Below are 16881 nucleotides of genomic sequence, written 5' to 3' on the forward strand. Positions count from 1 at the left end.
ATATTTAGTTGAAGGTTTTCAGTGAGCAACAGCGTACAGCTTTACGGAAGAAGGGGAGGAATGGTAAATAAATTCCAATTGCTAGCAAACTGCATTGTGTGGATCGCATGTTATGAACATCCAGAAATATACTAATTTCAGAAACCTTACAACAGAACAAACTGCGTAAAATTACTTGCTGATGAAATGTGTGCCCTTTTGATTGAAGCTGGAAAGGCATGCTAATCAGGGGTGATGATGTTGTCGATTGTTGACGCTTTGCAGGTGACAGAGAATAAGAAAAATGAAACAAAGCAGCAAGAGGTAAAGACAGAGACTCCTCGAATTATTGATTTGTTTTAACTGCAGGGGAATGCTCTCGCTCGAGAATGTGTGACCAGTAATATAAATTCATTGCTAGAAACCATGTCGACTATCACAGTTGTAGACCCATCACGTAGTGTCACTGACATGTATGCCGTCTTCATCAATACGTACAGTTTCATTACAAAGACTGGAGTAAAATTACACTGAATGTTTCACTGAAAATCATGTTATATTTCGTCTTAAAAACTTACCCAGCTCGGAGAATTCTGTTCGTCTTGGAAGTTGTAATCTATTTTGTTTCACTTTATACAAGTTGCTTTAAAATAGGGTTCCTATATGGCACGCTTCATTACGTGCAAGCAGAAGTGACGCCTGTGGATTCGATAGCAGATAATTATCTCCTATTGTCTTATGATAACTAACTGGTTTGTCTCAGTGTTTGAAAAAGGGTGCAGATTGTGGTACAAGTTGGTGTATTAGTTCATGGAGTACAAAATTTGTCGAGAAATAAGTATTAAAAAAACCTGTCCAACGTGGCAGGATATGATTTAGATTTTGCCATAGAACGCCTGCCCACCTATTGTCCAGGCATTCGCTCATTACTTGATACTTTAAACAAGGTTGACACTTTTGTGAACAGTCGGTTGATGCTGTGTAATCGTAGCAGCTATGATGTCAGGGCCGACTGTTCGCTGTAAGCCTTTTCAAAGCATGAAGCCAGGGAAAGCGTATGTGACATAGCATTTATTAAGTGTGCTTTTCATTACATTTCTGATTGTCGTAAAGAAACATGCTGGCGCCCTCATATTTAGTATACGGTTTATTTAGAGTACAGCAATATCAGGAGAAAGGAGAAAAGAGAAGCTATCCACACTAGTCAGTCGCTTTCACGTGCTAGTTGGCGTGCTAGGAATATTCTCTTACGTTCTTACGTAACAACGCATGTCAGAAGTTTAAATGATACAACCATGTTTGTGCCATGTGAGCAGTGATATCGAAACACTATACGAGCGCGACCTGGTACGGGAAGTATCAACTTGTTGCTTGGTTTCTAAACAACAAAATACAACTCAGCTGAGATGTTGTTATGCTTCCGGGATAATTTGCATCGAGAAAATTATGGTACAAAAAGCTGTGTCATCATGAGTAATTATGTTTGATTTGCAAATGATACTGATCTTAATGACGTCATGTGTGTGTGTTCATGTGCGTTGCGTGTGTGTTTGTGTGTAAATGTTACATGCAATACACGTAGTGAAACAGGGACATGCACGTTTGTACAGGTATATTGTATTGTGTTATGACTACATATTGAGGCCTGTGACAGGACTTGGGTAGTGAGTGACATAAGTATGGCTGCTTTGATGTGCGAGGCATGACAGTTGATAATGTCTATGTATTTTCCATTGAAAGGATACATTTAATAAATAATGTAGTTTTAACAACATCACATTAAAGCCAAAAGAGAAAATAACGAATGTTTTAGGATGGGAGTATACTGTGATATACCATTCCTGTCTAGTCATAGCTATACACGCTCTAAACTGTGCATGGCTTCATTAAACAGTGTTAAGGGCACAGCGAGGGCAAGGAGAGATTTACTTCCTGTAAGTTGATCTTAGAGCTCACTATACACAATGTCGTACTAACGTGTTCTCTTCCTCCCTCTCTCTCTCTCTCTCTCTTACTCTACCTTCCTATCTCGCCTTCTAAATAGTAATTTACATTCACCTCTTCCTCTTCCACTTTCTTATTGTTTTTCTTGATTTCCTGGCACGGTGATCATAACACAAATATTATAGTTTAACCACTCGATTTATTTTTTGTGATAATATTGATTGGTGTATGGACATAAAGCTAGTTTACTATATCATAGTTGTTGAAAGTCACTGTGGGTGCACGCATATTGTTTATCGTGTTTGTATCATGTGCGTTCTTCAGTTCGCATTGGTGACTTGAAAAGGAACAGCTTCAAAGCCATCCTTGACGAAGTCAACGTGCGTATTATGCTTGAATGGTTGCCATAACACACAGGAAAGATTGATATGTGAGAAAACAGCAGCAGCAACAAACAACATCAACAAACACCTTTCCTCTCTTGTTCTTTGGGTTTCTCCGATTTTCGCAAGACCTGAAGTAAGTCTGTCTCCAAATCGCTTGCTTGAAATTCACTTTATGACGATAACTGAAGTTACAGGGGGATTGTGAGAAAAAAACAAACAAACAATGAACGAACGGTGAGTTTGAGCATACAGTTGAGCGAAGAAATGCTTAAAATACACAGCAATCCCACTTGTGGAACGTTAAACGCAAAAAGCAGATTAAATCAGTCGAGGTATATACTTCATAATATGTTTAAACCAGAATCAACATGGGAAAATCATGAAAATTTCACGGCCAGGCGGGAATGATTCTTTTAACTATCAGGCCATGTTGTACAGAAATCTCATTAAAAATAACCCGGATGCAGAAGGTGCCTCTCTCACCATGGGTGATATGAACTCTTCTTTGCTGCTAGGCAAAGCCTGGCAAAGCCTGCCCAAAAAGACAAACCTCTCTCCTTTATTACTCTCCTCCTTCCCGGCCAATCACGGCTGTCTTGTCTTGTCATGTCTGCTATCGTGTCGGTGTTCTACGGCTTTATAACATCTCTAGAGCCAGCATCCTCCTTCTCTCCTCACCATGGACCTGTTGCTAGGGTGACTAGTCTTCTTGACATGAACGGCACACTATCCCAATATATTTCGTGTAGACAGAGTTTGTTTTGCCATACATAAAAACAAAGTTCCCTCAAATTTCGACAGAAGAAAGTTTGTTCGAGTGAGAGAAGCAGAATCACACTATTTTCTACCTCATACATAAAGGCAACAATATTAACATAAATCGGCTATCCACACTGAATTGTGTTTTTCTTAATAAACTATAGCGTGAATATTGTACATTCAAAACAGGCACGTGTCGATTTCTTTGTTCTTGTATGGACGTAGAAAAAAATAAGATTTTTTTTTCACTATATTGGCGGTAAATGTTACAGTGCCAATCAGACAATGCAGTTCAGACTATGTACCTCATCCATGACCAATCGTTCATTTATCCATAATTCCGAGAATCAATTTCAGCTTCTCATCAATTCCCAGTAACACCTAAAACTCATCAAATGTAAATGATGTTTCCACAAATAACGGGACATCTGGAACCACGGCATAATCAAAATTCCATCTACTAACATCAATTCCTCCAAACTCACCACGCTTTCGGAATTGATGTCAATAGACGTGAAATTCTGACGGCTTAATGAACGTGTAAAGTAAACTTTCTCAAAGAGTTCACTATTTAAAAAAGCAATAGACAGTGTGAATCAACTGTGACGTAACTGAGACACGTGAGGTGTTCACTTTCTACACCAAATGCCACTTTCCTCAGACACAAACATACATTAAGAAAGAAATCCTTCAATTCTCTTTTGTCTCCGAACAAAGAAAAAGAAAATATTCCCGACGACGATACCTGTCCGATCACAGTTGCACGTTTCCGATGCAGGTGATGATTTAGAGTATGTTTTTGTTTCTCAGTTTTGTATACGTGTTATTTGTCTTTCACACAGAGAAAATAGCGCGGTGAGATTGCCTGAAGCTGACGGTTTTCACCAAAATAAAAACTGTAGAAAAGCGAAGCCTTGGAGTGAGGGGATAAAACGGGTTTAATATCACGTCAAAAAGGCAGGTGTATTACTTGACGTGTGTGATAAGGACGTATCCTTGTGTTCGCCTCATCACCTCTATACTTGGCGCAAACACACATTTCCCTCTGGAACACACATACCACATACACCAAGACTCACACACCAAGCACACAATGACACATCAAACCAAGCAACTAAATAAACGATAGCAGGGGGCAAGGTACTGCAGAAAATCAGTGAAAGTTCCTCCCCCCCCCCCAAAAAAAAAGAGTGATTTTTTGTCATCTAGTAAAAAGGTCGATTAAAAGGCTAGAAAAATTATTACTCATGGTAACATTTCATGAGATCACTGTATTATCTAACTCTCCCATGCCGCTCTCATCCATTCAACGTGTCTTTGAATTGATATCTGTAACACAGAATACACCGATGAGATTTAAAAAAAAAACCCAAAAACAAAATCTTTTCCCGGCGTCACAACAGAACAAAGGTGTAACACCTGCCTCAATAACATTATTGTCGCTGAACTCTTCATTAGCGTTTTTTAATTCCGCATAAATCTCAAAAGTGCTCCATTTCTGAGTTATGAATCATTAGGAGCCAATCGGGATGTACAAAGGTGACAAGTGATGTGGGATGATTACTGCAGGACAGAAAGCGTAAACGCGATGAAGCGTGAAACCATGTGTGTCTTCACCTGTCTCTGTATGTGTGTTAATAGTTGATCATTTAGGAGCGGGAAGGATGTCAAAGGGACACGTGAAGGAATGAAGTAGAATGGTCGGGAGGTTGCGAAGGGACATCAGACTCATCCCGACAGATAGAAAGATCAACGAATCCAGAGAGAGAGAGAGAGAGGGGGGGGGGGGGGGGGGGGGGGAGATAGTGATGTGATTGGTGCGGAAGGCCATGTAGAGAAGCTCAGCCATCGATGGACGGTGACTCACTGCTTCAGGGTATCGAGGTTCACAGGATTGGGGTAACTAATGGCGGAGGGTCGCAAAGTGGTGTCCAACTCGTAGAAAAACAAATACAAAAACAACAAACTTTCCCATAAATTGTATTCAGTACTCGTTTTTTTTATCCACAGCATCTGGAGGAATCAATAGAAAGAGAGCTGCGAGGTTCACAGACGAACATTGACTATTTAGTGCTGTTCAAACATAGCTTTGGATAAATTGCACCGTTCGTTAATGATTAAACATTTAGTCAGTGGTTGGTGATTTAATGTGTGTAACCAGCAGCCGCCACTCATACCAAGACGTTTACGATGAATGCAGTGATTTGTCTAGAACTGTGAAAAAAAAAAGACATGCGCAATGCTGCATCGTCCATATACCGACTTCCAGTCTAACTTGTATATAAAATAAATGCCTAACGGTACATACGCGCTGAGTACAGTCCTCATCCCCGAAGAGAACGGTATATTTGGTGCCGACCATCATCAAAACCAACAGCCAGCAATATTGGACGCTAACATATTTTACATTAAAGTAATTATAACCCTTTCACATCAGTCAAGGCACTACCACAGCCTTTTAAATTTCTAGGATTTAAAAAGCTCTTCTAGTAGCTTGCAAACGTGACATTGGCATATTTACTTTCCTTTAAACTCGTATGTATCTATATGTAAATATTAGACCCTACCCTTCTGAAAGGGATGTATTATGAATATTTATTTTATTTCAGGGAAAAAGTGACAGTGAAAAATAACTATTTTCAGGCAAAACGAGAGTTGCTAAAATTCAAATGTTTTTTAAAACAAATGTTGATCTTATTATACCCTTTAGCTATAAGGGCAATAATACTAATGCGGATATAAGTGGTTGTAAAGCGTGCTTATTTCTGGAGTTTGCGTTGTGTCAACAGGCCTAATGCATTCTCAAACACTCACATGTGTGTGTACTTAAAGTAGTTTTAGGCGTGTACATTGGATGAAAGGTATATTGTTTGGATACGAACCTTGTGGGAAACTTTCCTTCGAAGCTGCAGCTCTTAACCTCGAATCGACCGCGATGGGAGAAGGCTCCCCGACGTTCCTTCTTCTCCGACATTACGCCAATCTTACGCTACAAATCCGTTTTAAAAATCCACAGAACCGACGCTGCTATAGAGACATTGCTGACACAAGAATATTCCTGACAGTGACACACGGGACATAAACCAATGGACCGGAAGTTTGCTATGACGCATCCAAAATTGCATATGATATCTCATGCACAGGAGCTCCCGAACGTTCAGCAATTAATTTAATGGTCGAGTGATTTAAACAATGATTATATTGAATATGTCATCAATAAATTTAGAAATATATCCCGAATGAAAAGCCTCCGGTAGGGCTAGTTATGTGCGACACAGCAGAGTGATGCTCTAATGTGATGTCAACCACGCTTGGCGCTAGAAGTTTGAGTAGTTTCGATCTATCGTTTTCAAGTACCAATACCACTACTTGAACAACATGCGATTCACTCGCTATTCCTTCTACGTAATATCTTCACTCAGGCCATAGTCATCTCACACATTTACTTTCGCTTGTTGCTTGCTGGGTAATCTAGCATATATCCAATAGAACACGTAGAAAACGGTGGCACGTTTGCAGGAATAAATCCAATCATTCCCTGCAGGTAATGTTCCCGACACACCGACAATCCAGGCGCCAGGCACGCTCGTGCATTGATTTTAGACTTAAGTATTGGCGCGCTACTCCGCCTCGTGGATTATTCGCTGAAATATACCAACACTGTCGTCTCTACGAACTCTCTTCGCTGTCTTCACTGCACTGCGCTCAGGCATGTTCCCGATTCAGACTTGGCAGCGTTTCATCGAGTGCTTGGAGCTGTGCGTGCACACGACCGTACAAACACGTCTTCCCTGATTGCGGAAGCAACCATTTCATATCAAGGGGGGAAAGTGTGATGTTTGGCAGAACAGCATCAGAGTTAAGTGTTATGCATGTAGTTTTGATTTGACGTTGAAAAGAGTGTAAAGTATGCATCAAAGACAAACATAGCCCAGTGAAACAAAAGGCAAAGATTTATGTATTATTTATAAAAAGTCATTAGCTCAAGCTGATTAAAATACCAAGAGTTCCATATTGCTAATCTTGTTTTTCTTCACTCATTGAAAACGGTAGATCTAGGCCATCATAAAACCACCTCAAATATAACATTCTTTATACAAAGGAGGACAATATTTACACCAATAACACTTACGTGTTAACATGAATACAATTATAATACATCTATACACACCTGTACTTCGTCAGCTATAATTGCATAAAATCACCTCAGGCTTCTTTCGCTGGATGGATTCTTATTATATTCTATGATTATGGCTTTAGTCATTCAGCACTTTTCATATCGTCTATTCCCCATTAATGTTACATAAACCATATTTGAAAAGATTACGGTATATTAGCCTGGGGAAAAGGGTAAGCAAATTCAGTTACAAGGGACATTGTTACTTCAAAAGAAAGTAGGGCCTTGCTAACTTAGATTTTCACCTACGGTTCATATCTTTACCTTCATAAAGATTCTTTATTCATTAAAAAAAATGATAATGCTTGAAATAAAGGATTTGTGTTTATGTGAATTAAGCCAGTTAGTGTATAGGTATAATTGTAATCACCTGACAAAATTTTTTTATTTCATGTTCGTAAAAGAAAATATTGATTCATAAATAGCGTACCAAACGTTCAAGTGAATATCACCTACAGCTACCCTACAAGTTATGAACTTTGAAATTTATAATTGGTACAATATTATGCACATATACTAAAATGATAAAAACTTCGGAATGGCCTCTCAAATGACATACAAACCGTCCAATTAATCCATGTATTTAACTTAAATACAATTTTCTCTTAAATAATTTAAGAGAAAATTGAATACGTTCCTTTCACATCAGTCTCGTTTTCTTAATCTTTTATCAAATCTTGAGAATTTTGTTTTTGCAATCGTCATGTTAGAAAATGTATTTGGCAGGCGTCGAATTACTATTAAGAAATACACCACAATACTCTGAAGTCACCCCCACTCATTCATACACACACGGATATTGATCTGATATTGAATGATACTTATAATGTAGTTCTATATACTGTATCTATGCAATTTCTTATGCGGTTATTTATTTGGTTTTTATTTATTCGTTACCTATAAGATTTACATTTGTTTCATTATTCTTTAGCTTGAGGTCCACGGTTTTACAAGTCATGGAATTTCAGGGGATTCCTCCATTTCCATCGTAATCATCGCATTGTACTATAGTTTGCATATCTAGTTTTCTTGTCTTTTGCATGTCATTTGCGTATTATTCTATGCCCCATGTTGTTGTTGTTTTTTTATGGAAATGGAATAAATTCAATTCAAAACATCACTTAATATAAGGTAACGTCTTCTTTATGAACTTTGCATTTCTTTCCACCACTCCTTGGTGTACAGAACGTGTGTGAACATTCGACTATTTATTTTTTCATGATAAGAATAGACAGACGTACCTTATTCCTTGAATTGCCAATTAAGGGGCGATTAAAAGCCTCGGACCGAGCCCCCATGAAAATGTCAAATCTCTGAGGAAATAATTAGCGTTTCTCTTTGCACGATTTTCATATCAATTTGAGACATGTCATTCTATTTCTGGGTGGCGCAGTAGGCTGATTGACAGCCGTAATGGTCCATTTTAAAATCCCATGTGGTCCTTATGAATATAGCCATTCCGTTGCCACACCAATCTAGATTCAACGACTTTTTGTTTTCGTCAGAGCTTTACGGCGGTATCCTTGCTGTATGGACCATCATCAGGGGATAACTTCATCACTAAGGCAGGCCGAGAACAAAGCGTAGATTAAAAAGAAAAACACAACAAAACAAAAACAAAAACCACCTCTCGATAGCCGAATGCATATTTTTATTGAGGAGAAGATGCTTCGTTATATTTTTGGAATCTACTTTCTTTCACAGAAGCTTTCGTCATTCTACAGTTGTAACCGTGCTTGTTCTGAATTATAAATGATGTTCCAATTGTAAACAGACGACTGATGCCTAACTAGATTGCAGTGCTCACTTGTGCAAATCGTATATTTCAGTATAATTATACATCGCCAATCATCAAGCTCGGGAGATATTACTCGGGTGCAGGAATTTAAACGTTTTGAAACGTAAGATTTTAGGTGTATTCTTGGAAATATTATAAACTTGAGAGGTGATATTTTTGGATGTACTGGGTGGATGGTAAATCATTCACTTCATCTCAATCAACTTTGTACTCTGTAACTACAGACGTGATAAGTTACTTGAACTGAGAGTTGCACACAAAATGGGGATTACTATGCATAACCCTCCATTTTTAGAATAAACTATCTGTAAAGGTAAAAGATTTCAAGTGACAAATGTGCAGGCAAACGGAAGTTTGTCTCATTGCTAGACAATGTCATCACAAGTATAGTGCATGCTTCCGCAAATTCGCGTGCTATTGAAAACTCTGTTTTCCTCAAAATATAAATTGGCGCCAAGAGAAAAACAAAGTGACAGTCCTAGTCTTTCTCCAACTCTTAATCTCCTACTGATGTTTTCATATGTGATAATCGTGATAAGAAACAAACGTTAAAACAGTAAAAAAGCTTGCCACTATAGACACAGTTTTACGAAAGTCAACTATCATGAGTATGACGGTGGGATTCGTTTATTATGCAAAATATAGAACAAACATCGTGCTGTGAGATAATCTTGATTGAAGAGTGAAAGAAAAACTCAGGTATTTTTTTGTTGTCAGAAAATGTTTTTTTCTCTATTAAATGTCATGATGAGGCCATCAGCCCAGTCAAGGTCCCAATGAAGCCATCAGCCCAGTCTTGAGCCATGTTTTTGCTGACGGTTTCCTGCTTCCTTGTTGAATGAAATGTACTGAATTTTCTGTATTATATGCAACTATACAAAGATTTTTGTTATACATGTAGTATAAACTACACTTTTGTATTGTACCTTTGTCATTTGGTTATGTTTTGTTTAAATTTGTCACACCCATGTCATTCATTTTTATTGGATTTGAGGAGCAAAATAAATGAACAAACGATGTCAAAGTGCATAAAAGAATGGTAGTTTATATACATTCGCTCCCTTGAAACACCGCTTATCTATCGTTTCTATCCACCACCGACTCTTTCCTTCTCTCCCTCACACACACACACACACACACACATACATACTCTCTCTCTCTCTCTCTCTCTCATACCAGTTTTACCATTATTTTACGAACGATATCTAGACTGGGTGATGTTCGTTATTCTGAAGATTCACTAATTCGAAAATGAAATAAGGTTAACGCACATAGTATAATACTTCAGTATTCAGTACCCAGATGTCGTTAATCCAAAATTGAAAAATAGGGTTCGTTAATCCGAACATTTGTGTCGTTGTTCCGACCGTTCGTCAAAATGAAAAAGGGTCGTTATTCAGACAGGAAAGTTCGTTAATCCACAAAGTAAAACATAATGAGGTTCGTCAGTGCGCACTTTTTTTTTTTCCAATTTTCGGATTATGAAATCTCATCAGACTTTTGTACCATCAAACTGTCTGAACTTTATTTCATTTTATTTTCGTTTATGAACCTTCGGAAAAAAACCGAGCCTTTGGAGTAACAAAATAATCTTCGGAAGAAAGAAGTGCAACCCTTGACTGTACTTCCAGCATCCATTCAACCACACCAAGGACAAAACAGATCAACTTTCAAGCTGTTTCAACAAGATTTTGATCGAATTCCCAAACCAACAAAAAGAAAAATGTAATGAAATCAGTTTTTCGTGAAAACATAGAGGTGAAGTTCTTAATAAATGCATTTTTATGATAATCATATGCAACTCGTCCTTCACAGACTAGATGATATATTATCATACGACACAGGAGAGAAATTTACAATAGCAAGTATACCTAAATAAGCTTTTGTAACCACGGGTATTATTTCGCATTAACCTCGAAAATTGCTTTCGATGGTCGCTAGCTATCCAGTAAATGTAGAATAAGACTATTTTGAAGATATTCCGTATACTGAGTGTCTATAAAGTCAGTTGCGTTGGCCGTGGGAGTATATGACGGTGAGAGATGTCTCATACAAACCTAGAGTACCCAATAGAAGAAAAAAATATATCAATCTGGTAATAGAGCATTCGAGAAGAAATGAAGACCTTCTACATACGGACTTCGGTTTTTTGTTAAAGTCTGTTGATATGTTGACCATGTAACCGACCTGAACTAGAAAATTGATCAACATCATGTTTTAAATTTTTACTCAATCACCAGAATTCGTTGAGTGTTGCTAGGTTGGTAATCACGAGTCAAACCTTCTACCAAAGACTGTCGTTAATTTGCTATTTTTCACATCCCCTCTCTCTTCCCATTTCTTTCTTTCTTTCTCTCTCACTCTCTCTCTCTTTCTTGCTCTCTGAAATGTATCATCTAGAATAGTCGTTACAATTGGATCCAGGTCACGAGTTTGCATATATGTTAAAATAAGAGATAAGATTATCGACGTGGATAACCTGATTATCAGAGAAGGTTTATTAGAGGAATATGAGGAGGCGCGCTCTGTCTATAGCATTCCCACTTGAATCTGTGCTCTTCCTTTGAAAGAAATATCTTTCTTCTCTCTCTCTCTCTCTCTCTCTCTCTGTTTCTAATTTGTCCAGTTTCGCCTCCAATGCAGACGGATGGATTTTTATATTCCATGGCTATTTCGACAGTTGTCTCTTTCCTAGCCTGTCGTCTAATGAACTATGGAAACTTGCAATCAAGGGAAACGTCTTTTTCTTCCTCGCGAGAGTTTCGTATAGAGGATCCCTCGAAGAAGCTGCTTCAAAACAACAACAACAACAAATAAGGCATCCAATGTAGCCAGTATTGATTTCATGCCTCTGTCTCTGTACATCTTACAATGACAAGTAAAGAAAACAAATGAAAACCTCAGCTTTGTCATCGCGTGTTCAAGGTGAACGACAAATTGTATGTTTTTATTAAATCATGGAAATTTTCCTCACGGTCCCTCTCTGAAAACGTGTGAACAGAAAGAATCGTGGGCAGGATAATGTCTTCATTGGAATTCGTCCTCGATTTGACAGCCAAGCATTGAGTATAAAAGCCTTGATCGAAAGATCGATACCATAGCCAAAAGGGCAATCGTTTTAGGATCCAACAGTCGCGCAAATCACTTTTGACAGTCGAATATTGATTGCCGTTTACGGAATTTCACGAATTAGTTTACTCCATGCCTCTATAGAAAACACTAGAGCTGCCGGAACCAAGTGAAAAAAAAAGAGAGGAGGAAAGAGAAAGAAAAATCCATCGCTTGTGGATGCAAGAGCAAGAGCGATTTATTCGATCTTCTTTCTCTTTTTTTTAGCCTGTTCGAATCTTTTGCTTTTTATAGCTAGATTTGTTCAATCCTACGTTTTCTTGATATTTCTAGGTTGTAATATCGCTTAGAGTCCTTCACTGCCTGCAAAACAACAACTTCCACCAATAACAACTTTTCCTAGTGATTATGTTGTTTCTTTTTAAGTCGTCTTTTGACAGCCCCGTTATATTCTTGTCCACAAGTACTCCAACTTGTAAGTACTTTATGTTTTCATTGTTGTTTAAATGTTTTGATTTAGTTGTTTGATGAGATGTAAAGACATTTTCATGGCTCTGATTTCGTAGACTGGATTCATATATATGCAGCACTGCTTCGTGTCTTAAGAGCTTCCTTTCCCCGGCGTACTAGTGTATAGACGATGAGTTTGTTTACTCATTGTGTGCTCGTAGAAGATTGTTTATCCCCGTTGAAGCAGCAACTTATCCATTTGATAAGTTCTTTTAAGTTCTGCAATATCTGCCTGAGAACTCTATAGTAAAATCCTTTCAACTCATTCTATCTGATCATGTATCTTAGTTTTATAGCGTGTATTATGTAGATAATTATGTTTTTGTAGCTCTATTCAAATCACCGATGGTGACGTATCTTATTTAACTTTATTGTGCCATTTTGTTCTTTTTACTTCAAACTGCTCTCTATCACAAGCCTGAAGTACAGATCTTGGTCATCTGTGGATGCTGAATTGACATGCATTGCAACGAATTGAAAAGAACACCATTGCCGTTTTCCAAAGTTGTTTTTCCACTGTCAACAAGTTTTGAGTTGTTGTTTTTTTCAAACGCTGATATCAATTGTCCCATTTAAGCTAACATCACTCGTGTTTTGACACGTGCCATGTTCTTTCAGATAACATGACGTATATAACTGTTTATTTCAATGAGTACAACTGTCTATTTTACGTCAGTATATCAAAGTATTATACAAATCATAACTCCAGCAGTTCGTGAGCTGTCGATGTATAGGTATGATTCCATTAGTTCTTATTATGATGTCTGGCGACTACTGTAATTTTCGTAGGATCGCTGTGTCCTTGACTAACGTAAGCTAGAATTCATTCAAAGAGTTTTTGTACTGAAAATCACTTTCAAACTTTATTGTTACATTATTGCCAAACATTTAGCACTAAAAGTCAATAATCTTTGATATTAGATGGCTTAGACAGTTTCTAGTATGTGATTGGTCGAGAGCTCATCACGTGATGCTGTTTGCGAGGATCGCAAATGTTATATTTTCCCAGCTCGTTATATTGACCAACTGGTCAACTGAATATATTTTTTTCCATGTTTGTCGCCCTCTTACGGTTGAAAAAACAAACAATTACACCAATATAAGGGTGTGGGACCACGTCGGTAACTGGGAGTGGGAGGAGCAAACGATTACTATCGATAACTGCAGTCTGGATCGATATAATCTGTTCCCACTCACCCCCCCCCCCCCCCACACACACACAAGTATACGTACACGTAGTACGTACATACACGCGATACGTGAGAGAGTAGACGGCACGGCGCGGCGCGGAGTAGCGTCGACATGCGCTAGTAGGCCGGCCTGCCTGGATGGAATTCGGGAAGCTAAGATTTTGGAGGATAAGGATTCTAAGTCCACTAAACATGGCCTAAAACAAGCGAGTTAATAGTCTAGAGACATTTTGTTCAGTTCAGTTGAGTTCTTAGAACGAGGGCAATTGATGCATCTTTGTATTGACGTAAACGCCAGGAGAGTTAGACTAACGTTAGATCCAGGCTAACGTTGCATCGAACAAACCACAAGTGGAGGACTAGGCCTAACTGTTAGTGTTACGACACCGAGCAGACTGGTTTGCAAATCACTGTGTTTCTACAATGTTCAATGAGCCTAGCAACTAACGTACACTACACAGTCCAGTCACCGCTGTACAACTACAAAATCGCGACAGCGCGCACACAGCGTCTGGTCGGGCCAACATGAGCGTATACGGTTAGGCTATACGTCGTTAGTGTAGGCTCTTCTGTAAAGCACAATCAAGGGCAAGGCCATCTAATATAACAGATATCGACTGGTATATAGGGGGTGGAATGTAACAATCTTTGGAACGCCAGGGAGTTATATTTTCCCTCGTGATCATATTTTCCCTTGGGAAAATATAACTCCCTGGCGGTCAATATCTGTATATTAACTGCAAAAGTATAACACTGTTAGTTTTGGTTGCACTGGATAGGCATGCATGGATATAATATCTCAGCACACGGAATTTATAGGTCAGTGATTACCTTCAGACATGTAATAATAAGCGTGGCGGAGTAACAACAGTCGGGAATGTAACTCCAAATCCCAGCAAATAAGAATGATTGGTATTGCCCCCTTTTTTTGTAAGGATGATGGATAAGAAACGGATTGTCTGTCTGTCTGTCTGTCTGTCTGTCTGTCTACTGATGTGGTTTGCTGTTCCATTTTTCCCAATCGTGCTTAGACTCCTTGATAAGATATCGAAGAATGCATTAAACCGCCGCGCACATTTTGAAATTAAAATTGAAGATCTGTTAGCAATAAGATCATGACCTATGTGGAATCAAAAGGGGGACCACGAAGTAGCGGTGGGTAATGAAGGCTGGGATTGTTATGAAAGATAGTCAAACCTGAATCATAGTGAAGGACTGGTTAAACTATCGAATATCATGCTATATCCACATGTAATCCCTCTAAACATTGCGACAAATGTCAAACCTCATCCTCTCACAAAAAACCCCCAAAACACCCCTACTCTTGCTAAAATGTTGTCCGTGCGCTGTAGATCTTAATATAGCATTCTGCCGGAGAATGAGAAAAAAAGAAGAGAGAGAGAGAAGAAAAAAAAAACACACCTGCCCAGGGCCCTGAATATGACCTTTCAGAGAGAGTTGCTCAGCTGATTTAAAAAAGAAAAAATAGGTTGCTAGAATCCAGTGATAGATGAGGTCCGTGATAAGTAGATTGATAATACTCCAGATGCTCATAATAATAAGAAGGAAATCATTGATTCTAGAGTCGCGAACTAATCAGTAAAACCGCAATGAGATGCAGGCACAATCTGTGCATGGACCGATGTAGAATCCAAAGGGTGCTTTCTGCAAGACTTTAATATACACAACAGCCTTATGGAGGGGTTGCTATTTGAAACGGGAAGATGAAGAGTGTAACTTGAATTCATCATCACACATTTGGCTTGCTTATAGGAATACTCGATTCCTTGGGTTTCTAAGTGTTAACGTGTAGAAAAAAAATACGTTAAATAGTTATAACTGTAGAAGGAAGGGGGGGGGGGTAATTGACCGTACATAGTAAACTTCAAGCTTACTCTATGACGGGCCTCGTACAAAAAACCCTTCTGATGAGGGAAGAAGGGGGAGCCCATTTATCCATCTAAACGCTCTATCTATTAAACTGCATTTCACAGCATGTGACAGTTATGACCTTTATTAAAGACGAGAATATTGGGAATATAAATAAACGTCCTTATCGGCAATTTGCATTGTTTTTGCTATACGTCTGTACCGTGAAGTTTCAGCTAACTATTTTCCATTACTGCGTTAATAGGGTTGAAGGCAGATACAGTCCGGAAATGGAATGGGAGCGTATGATGCATTCGCCTATTCGACAGTCTCTCACTATCTCTCCACCCCCCCCCCCCCCTCTCTCTCTCTCTCTCTCTCTCTCTCTCTCTCTCTCTCATACACTCACAAACTCTTTATCTATCTATCTATCTATCTATCTTTCCTATATTTCTCTCCCCCCCCCCGCTACTACAATATTTGCCCTTCCTTCCACGGAGTACATGAATGATCAGGAAATGGACGGAAAGAAGAGGTGTACGTTTGTCACTGTGCATGTATGTATGTGTGTGTGTGTGTGTGTGTGTGTGTGTGTGTGTGTGTGTGTGTGTACTGTTGTATAACGTGCGCCCAGTTTTATGTATTTGTTCACGTAACATCACATGCTCCTTTTGAAATAGAGGAAGTAATAAAGAGGGCTGTTGGTTGAGAAAAAATAGAAAAGAACTCTTTAGCATTTGACTTACGAATAAATGGATAAAAATTCAAAGCAGAGAGAAAAAAAAATAGATGCAAAAGAGAATGAACACAAAGACATTAATGGGTCAGCAAGTTTCCACTCTATCCATTTTGAAAATATTGGAAAATACGACAAATGTAAACTAAAAAAAAAGATTAAGGACACACAACAAAGCAACGACTTTCTTGATATTCATTCAAGCGCATGGAGATTCTTTCAGCTAAGGAGCGTTAAAGCGACAGTTCTGGAAAATTTTGTCTAGCCATGACAACAAAATCACGCAGGCTTGGATACTAGAAAATCACAATTACATGACAACTGTAATGGAGGTGAACTAATATCTGAAGTGTAGATTTGAATTTGACACCTGTAACTCAAACACTTCGTTTTAGGAAAGACAAAAGTTAGCACTATAGCAGAAACAGCTAATACAACTCAAGGACTTTAAGCAAAGTACCATC

At 38.6% G+C, this 16881-nt stretch overlaps 1 protein-coding gene across 1 annotated transcript in view; it reads right to left on the reverse strand.

Annotated features, from left to right (window-relative positions):
- LOC139728884 (GTPase-activating Rap/Ran-GAP domain-like protein 3) overlaps positions 1-6485 on the reverse strand; it is a 236383-nt gene extending 229898 nt beyond the window's left edge. Inside the window, exon 1 of the mRNA XM_071639821.1 lies at positions 5951-6485. Within this exon, the coding sequence (XP_071495922.1) occupies positions 5951-6042 (92 nt within the window). The 5' untranslated portion in view covers positions 6043-6485. The remainder of the gene's footprint in view (positions 1-5950) is intronic.
- Positions 6486-16881: the final 10396 nt, after the last annotated feature.

Source organism: Diadema antillarum, unplaced genomic scaffold, assembly GCF_040938485.1.
Source record: "Diadema antillarum isolate AM-2024a unplaced genomic scaffold, OU_Dant_1.0 seq00000204_RagTag, whole genome shotgun sequence".
Classification (NCBI taxonomy): Eukaryota; Metazoa; Echinodermata; class Echinoidea; order Diadematoida; family Diadematidae; genus Diadema; species Diadema antillarum.